At 43.6% G+C, this 7,902-nt stretch overlaps 1 protein-coding gene and 1 pseudogene across 1 annotated transcript in view; one reads left to right on the top strand and one right to left on the bottom strand.

The window, feature by feature from the left end:
- Positions 1-657: 657 nt before the first annotated feature.
- LOC114612541 lies at positions 658-805 on the bottom strand (annotated as a pseudogene).
- A 2,270-nt stretch (positions 806-3,075) lies between these two features.
- The window catches only part of Eapp (E2F associated phosphoprotein), a 25,970-nt gene continuing 21,143 nt past the window's right edge, over positions 3,076-7,902 (top strand). The window contains exon 1 of the mRNA XM_028757486.1: positions 3,076-3,242. Coding sequence (XP_028613319.1) covers positions 3,169-3,242 — 74 coding nt within the window. The 5' untranslated portion in view covers positions 3,076-3,168. The remainder of the gene's footprint in view (positions 3,243-7,902) is intronic.

Below are 7,902 nucleotides of genomic sequence, written 5' to 3'. Positions count from 1 at the left end.
TCCTTTTAATATTCAGTCCCAGACTACTGTCTTAGTTAGGGTTTTTCATATTTGAGGGGAGACCCTTCATTCCCCACATTACATTTAATTTCATATAGATGAGTCTGATGAAATTAATTGGGTCACAATAAATGATGTTCCTATTGCTTTGATAAAAGTCCAGGACAAAAGGCAACTAACTTGGGGAGGAAGATTTATTTCAGAACCTTCAGTTTATTTCAGAACCTTCAGTTCCATAGTCACTGAAGGAAGTCAGCTCAGGAATCAAGGCAGAAAACCGCTGAAGCAGAAAACAAAGAAAATGTTGTGGAGGCCAGTTGCTTACTTTACTGGTGTCTCGGAACTTCTTGCTCAGGAGTGCCAGCCCAGGGGTAGCACCACCCACAATGAGCCCTTCCATCTTCTCAAAGTGAAGTTTTCATGCAGTCAGCATGTGTCAAGTTTACATAAAGCTTGGCCAGTGCAACACCTGGTTTTGCTTCATTATCTGACTTAACTAATACTGGTGCTAAAATTGTCACCGCTTAGTTAGGATTCAACTTGTTTCAATTAAAAACAACATTGTATATTATGAAGATCTGGGAACCTTTAAGCTATGAATTACAGATTAATAATCAAAAAACTAAGACAATAGCTACTTCATATCTGTAGTCAGCTACAGAGTGTGAACACAGTCTCCAACTACCACAGATTTCCCCCAATTTGGGGAAATCGCAGGGGGCTGCAGATTCAAAGTACAATGGATAAACCTTGCTCTGGGAAAACCACCTTCAAGATTATTGTATCTCCCCTGCCAGGTAAGTACTGAGTTACGAATGCTGGGAGTAGGCACTCCATCATCATTTTTCACTTACTGTCTCTGGTCTCCTCCTCCTCTTCCTCCTCCTCCTCCTCCTCCTCCCCCTCCTCCCCCCTCCTCCTCCCCCTCCTCCTCCCCCTCCTCCTCCCCCTCCTCCTCCTCCACCTCCTCCTCCTCCTCTTCCCCCTCCTCCTCCCCCTCCTCCTCCTCCTTTCTGTTTTTCGAGACAAGGTTTTTCTGTGTAGCCCTGGCTGTCCTGGAACTCACTCTGTAGACCAGGCTGGCCTCGAACTCAGAAATCCGTCTGCCTCTGCCTCCCAAGTGCTGGGATTAAAGGCATGTGCCACCACTGCTGGGTCTCTTCTTCAATGCATTTTTCTTTACATCACATTCTCTTTTCTAACCTTGTACCCTAAAAAATACCCTCCATACCATGTAGATATTATCCACTAATGGTGTGAAAAAAAAAGCTATGTGTGTGTGGGGGAATCGTTAGCCTTTGTGTCTACTCATCTACATACTTTACACCTCTGTAGGTTCCTCAATGAGGCCCAATACTCTAAAGCTTTGGGGCAGGGGTAGGGCTTAGTTGACCCCACAGGCTCTGCACCAGAGAAAGTTTTAGCTTGTTCATTTTCTGATAGTGAGAAGAACTTACTATCATAAAAGCTTAACAAGCATTACTCTCATAATGCTTGTTAAGCTTTTCATTTGTATTTTCTTAAGTAGGCCTATTTTTCACAATTGCAGTTCCCATTGTGCACAAAGCAAAGCCAATTACTACTACATTGCAAGCAGTAGAATAAACAAGGTCAGTAAGATGACCTCAAGGACGAATAAAAAACGAGAAAAAAATAGAAAGCAGAAGAACAAAGAAGAGAAGAAAGCAGAAAAGAAGAAGAAACAAGAAAGAAAACGAAAAGAGAAGGTAGAGGGCCATCTTTGTGACAATCTTTGCAAGCATGGTGTTGCCAGTGCCAAACAAAGTGTGAGCTATGCTTGCTGCGTGCAGGCTCTCCATTATTCGCCACTTACTCGTTACGGTCTCTTCTTCAATGCATTTTTCTCTACATCACATTCTCTTTTCTAACCTTGCACCCTAAAAATACTCTATATCATGTAGATATTATCCACTAATGGTGTGGAAAAAGTATGTGGGGGCAATCTGTAGTCTCTGTCTACACATCTACATACTCTATACCTTTGTGGTAACATTGCAGGAACGAGTTTATAGACTTCTCAACACGACTCCACCCACTAAGGCTGTGGGCAAGGGCGAGGCTTGTTGATCCCACAGGTTCTGGGCAGAGGGAATTTTAGCTCATTCATGTTCTGCTAGTTGGGGGAACTCATCCTCGTAGGACAGAATCCCAAGAGATTCATCCTTGTTAAGTTTAACTAGTAAAAGAAAATCATTTTTCCGTGGTATTTTTCTTTTTTTTTTTTTTTTTGGTTTTTTGAGACAGGGTTTCTCTGTGTAGCCCTGGCTGTCCTGGAACTCACTCTGTAGACCAGGCTGGCCTCGAACTCAGAAATCCGCCTGCCTCTGCCTCCCAAGTGCTGGGATTAAAGGCGTGCGCCACCACTGCCCGGCCCGTGGTATTTTTCTAAGTAGGTCTATCATACATACATTATTCATTTGGACACAACCACTAAACCTAATAAAAACCAAGGAAGAAAGGCTAAGATAACAACTTTGAAGAAATAAGTCAGACTGGATAGTGACACACAATATAATCTCAGCTCTCCGCAGGTCACGGTACATAACTTGTTGCAGGTTAGACTGGGCCAGTGAGACCATCTCAAAACCGAAGTGAAGCTTTAAAAAAAAGAAGAGAAGGAGGAGGAGAAGGAAGAGGAGGAGGAGGAGAAGGAGAAGGAGGAGGAGAAGGAGAAGGAGAAGAAGTGGTGCACAGAAAGACAACTGCTTTTTTCAGTGGAAAAGAAAACGTAGAGACGGGTAACGGCTGAGCGGTCGGGAGCACTGGCTGTTCTTCCAGAGGCCCTGAGTTCAACTCCCAGCAATTCAAGGAGAACGACACTGAACTCACATACAACAAACATACATACATACATACATACATACATACACACACACACACACACACACACACACACACACACACACACACACACATACATACATACATACATACATACATACATACATACATCAAATAATCTCAAAGAGACATGGCAACATTGACCCTCCCCACGTCCGGACTCCGGCGTCGCTTTCCCTGGGACGGCTTGCGCAGGCGCACAGGAAGGACTCTCAATGCGGGCGGAAGTCGAGTCTCCGGGAGGCTTTTGGGAAGGTTGTGGCGGAGTCCACAGACAGCGGGACTGTGTAGTGTCCCTAGATCGCCATGAGCCGGCTCCAGGATGACTATGACCCCTACGCGGTGGAAGAGCCGAGCGACGAGGAGCCGGCTCTGAGCAGGTGGGCTGCTGCCCCGCGTATCCACCCGAATCGGCCTCGGCTGAGGCCGTTGTGCTCTGCCGTCCCTGGGCGCAGTGTCGCCCGCTTCCCTTGCGGGAGCCTCGGGGTGCCTGAGGGTGCTGCTCAGTCCCTGGGGAGCCAGGATGGATAGCAGTGCGGGAAGAGGGATGTTGTTCTGGAATTACGTGGGCCCCCAAGTGCATATCCTTAGATGGACCCCTGTTTACCGTTTACTAGTGCTGTGACTGAAGGCAAGTCAGTACTCCTCAGCTTCTCATCTGTAAATGGAAATACCAGCATGGGACAGTCCTAAATTAGTGAGGGCCACAGGCCTTAGCATGAAGTACTTATCTTGAAGACTGTCAAATAGAAATTAGGGAATAGCGAATGGGCATTTTATTTTATTTTTTGGTTATGATAGCAATAGACACAAAGTTCTTGTCTTCCATATATACCAGGGAAAATGAAGTGCCTATTTTCGTAGAAGATGACCTGTGATAGGCACTGATGAGGTTCTGTGATAATTCTGGAAAGGTTGTATTTATCCTACTTGAGGAATTTGTAGTGTTTATACTTATGTGTAAAGCATATCTTTTCTCCCCTTGCTGGGTACTAAACTCATGGTAGCTTTTAATCTATCTATATATGTGTTTCATTTTTAAAATGTATTTTTATGTACATTTAATGTTTTGCATATGTCTGTTGGATCACCTGGATCCACGTGGGTGCTGAGAATTGAACCTGGGTCCTCTAGGAGAGAAGCCAGTGCTTGCTTTTAACCGCCATCTCTAATCTCTATAGCCCTATATATGTTTTTTTTTGGTTTTGGTTTTTCGAGACAGGGTTTCTCTGTGTAGCCCTGGCTGTCCTGGAATCCACTCTGTAGACCAGGCTGGCCTCGAACTCAGAAATCCACCTGCCTCTGCCTCCCAAGTGCTGGGATAAAATGTGTGTGCCACCAATGCCCGGCTATGGTTCATTTTTTTAATTTTGATTTTTGAGACAAGATATAGTTCTGCCTGGCCTGAAACTTGCTCTGTAGAACAGGCTGTCTTGAACTCAGAGATCCACTTTCCTCTGCTTCCAGGTGCGCCTCCACACCTGACTTGTTTTTTCCTATATTAACTAGGTTCTAGAACAGTGATTCTTAACCTTCCTAACGCTGCAACCCTTTAATATAGTTCCTCATGTTGTGGTGACCCCCAACTATAAATTTATTTATTTATATTTATTTTAAAGAGTTATTTATTTATTCTGTGTATATACAGTACACTGTAGCTGTCTTCAGACACACCAGAAGAGGGTGCCAGATCCCATTACAGATGGTTGTGAGCCACCATGTGGTTGCTGGGAATTGAACTCAGGACCTCTGGAAGAGCAGTCAGTGCTCTTAACCGCTGAGCCATCTCTCCAGCCCCATGATATTTTTATTGCTACTTCATAACCATAATTTTGCTACTGTTATGAATCATAATGTAAATATCTGATTTGCTTGATATCTGATATGCGACCCCTACTGGGGTCATGACCTACATGTTGAGAACCACTGTAGAAGATTATAGTTCAGGGCTGGGAAAACGGCTCAGCTTGTAAAAGCACTTGCTGTGCAAACCTGAGGACCCGAGTTCTATCCTCTGAACTCATGTAAAAAGCTGGATGTGTTAGTATGCATCTTTAATCCCGGCACTCCTGTGGTGAGGTGAGAGGTGGAGATAGAAGATGCCATCCGAAGCTTGAGGGCTACCTAGCCTGCAGTAAACTGCAAGAAACAAGAAAGACCCTTTCTCAACAAGGCAGAAGGCAAGAAACAGTTTCTCAAAGTTGTTTTCTGACTTCCAGATGCACTGTGCACACATAAATACAGACACTATATGAACAGTAAAAACAGTGAAGACAGCACATTGTATCAATGCAAGGATGTCTTTTACCGCCTACGAGTACACTGGCCTCCTTTCCGGTGTTCTCGGTGCTCACTGTGTATCTCAGGCGACCTCACTTCCTGTGGTCTTCCAGGTGTGCCACCACGCTGCCTTTTATTCCCTTCTGCCGCCTCAGTACTGGGACTACAGGTGTGGATTGTCACACTTAGGTCCCTCTTGCTGCTCGTTGGTAGTCACCGTCGGTTCCTTTCCGTCCTTGCATCCTACTGAACCCCTGATGTCACCCATCTGTTCCCCACTTCTACAGTTCTGTCATTTCTAAGAATGTTGTGTGAGTGGAGTTATGCGCTATGTGACCTTTGGGATTTGGCTTTTTGTTTCTGGAGATTTACCTGTGGTAGTCTGTTGTATGGATCTTACAGTTCTCCTCCTTCCCTACCTTTCTTTGCTGTGCTAAGGGACTGTAAGGATCAGACCCAAGGCTTTGTACCTGATAGGCAAGTGTTCTGTCCAGAGTTACATTCCAGAGTACTGAGATGTATTTCTTTTTATCTTACTTCTTCCTTTCCTTTTTTTCTTTTCTTTTTTTTTTGGGGGGGGAGGGGGTTTGAAGACAAGGTTTCTCTGTAGCCGTGGCTGTCCTGGAACTTGCTCTGTAGACCAGGTTGGCATTGAACTCAAGATATCAGTCTGCCTCTGCCTCCCAAGTGCTGGGATTAAAGGTGTGCGCCACCTCCCTGCTGAATCTGTTATTGCTAATACAGAATCTCATGTATTCTGGGCTGGGGACTTCTGGTCCTCATGCTTCACATTCATTTACAACCACATCTGTTTTATGTGATATTGGTGTGCAAGCCCTGGCAAGCACTCTACACTTCAGTAACAGTGGCAGCCTTCAATTATTACGAATGTACTCCACAGTGAATTAGAAACTGTAGTGAGAATTCTAGAATCTTGGTTTCTTTAAAAAGCAAGAAATCTTGTAAGAGTATGTTTTCCTCTTTTTTTTTTTTTTTCAAAGTTATGAAAATTATGGGGCTGGAGAGATGGCTCAGCGGTTAAGAGCACTGACTGCTCTTCCAGAGGTCCTGAGTTCAATTCCCAGCAACCACATGGTGGTTCACAACCATCTGTAATGAGATCTGATGCCTTCTTCTGGTGTATCTGAAGACAGCTACAGTGTACTCAAATAAATAAATAAATCTTAAAAAAAAAAAAAATTATGTTTATTCAATTGATGAGATTACATATGAATTCATTTTTATTAAATTGTTAACTTGAGTTACAATTTATTTGATATTTAATACTTCATCATACCTTACTTAAGAATACATTGTGGCTATCAGGGAACAATTTCATCCTGTGATATACTATATTACTTCAAATAGCAAAGCAGATCTTCTTTTCTTCTGATAAACTTGTAGATAAAAGAGAAAAGGGTTTTATTTCATATTAATATTCACATTTTGGAAGCTTATTATATATAAGACACAGACTTTCATAGCATGATGAATAGTACAGTATATAGCCAGTTATTTTATTTATTTTTTTTTTTTTAAAGAATCATTTCAACTTTATTTTAAATAGAGTTCAGCCTGTGGAAACATAGAAGGATAATATCCATTCCAATTGTTATAAATGAGTATTTTTTTTTAATTTCTTTTTTTTTTGAACATGAAATGCTTTTTTATAGCATGTTTTACAAGGGGAGGTTGGGATTGAACATAAGAAGCCTTCTCTAACTAAACAGAGAAGGGGGAGATGCCAGAAGCCAGGACCCTCGCCCTTACCCTTACCCCCTACCTTTCCCCACCTGCACAATGTCCTCTGAAGCTTGGCAGCTGCAAGATCCTGCTTAGCAACTGCAGATAGACTCAAAGCAGAGTACCATGTCTTCTTAAGAATAGCAGGGAGACCATAACTCAAGCAGTGTACCATATCTTCTGAAGAACAGCAGGTAGATCATAATTCAAGGCAGTGTACCATATAGACCATGACATGTTTCAAGGCACAGGCCAAGAAGATTTTGTATGTTTTCCTCTTAATCCTAGGTGTGGGGACGTGGGGCTGCTTTGGACTGTCCGCAGCAGCTGCCCATGATTTGCCTGGTACTCTACCAGAAGAATGGTTTTGCCAGCTGCAGATAGTTTCTGTGACTGTGTGACGTTTGGAATTCTGGGAACTTTTCAGAGGGTCTGTAAATGCTAGGGCCCCAAGAGGTGGGGTCAGTAGTCATTGGTTGTTGAGGGGGGCTTGGTTGTGGTTTTGTGAGTAGTCGTGCTCAAAGAAGAAACAAACGGGAAGGAATTATATTCAGAGATCTCCCTCTCCCTCTGCCCCCTTCCTTCCTCCATCCTCTTTTCTCTCCTAGTTAGAGATAGGGGATGAAATGGGATTAAAATGTGGAAGAAAGAAGAACCCACAAAGTAGCAAAGGCCAGCAACAAGAAATGTCGTAGACATTTAATTTGTTCTTGTTTTGAGACAAGGTCTTGTGTAGCCCAGGGCTGGCTTTGAACTCTTCACCCTCTGGCCTCCTAAGTGCTGAGGTCATAGGCATGCAGTACCATGTCTGACTTAATTCATTTAAATGTTTTAAATTTCATTTTCTCCCAACCCCTTAAATTACATTTTTAAAAATTTAGTGTATGTGGGCATGTGGGTGCTGTGGCATACACGTGGGTGCTGTGGCATACACGTGGGTGCTGTGGCATGTGTGGGTGCTGTGGCGCATGTGTGGGTGCTGTGGCATACACGTGGGTGCTGTGGTGCACATGTGGG

This window comes from Grammomys surdaster, unplaced genomic scaffold (assembly GCF_004785775.1).
Source record: "Grammomys surdaster isolate TR1022 unplaced genomic scaffold, NIH_TR_1.0 126163, whole genome shotgun sequence".
NCBI classification, from domain to species: Eukaryota; Metazoa; Chordata; class Mammalia; order Rodentia; family Muridae; genus Grammomys; species Grammomys surdaster.
This window is presented reverse-complemented; position numbering and strand designations above follow the sequence as displayed.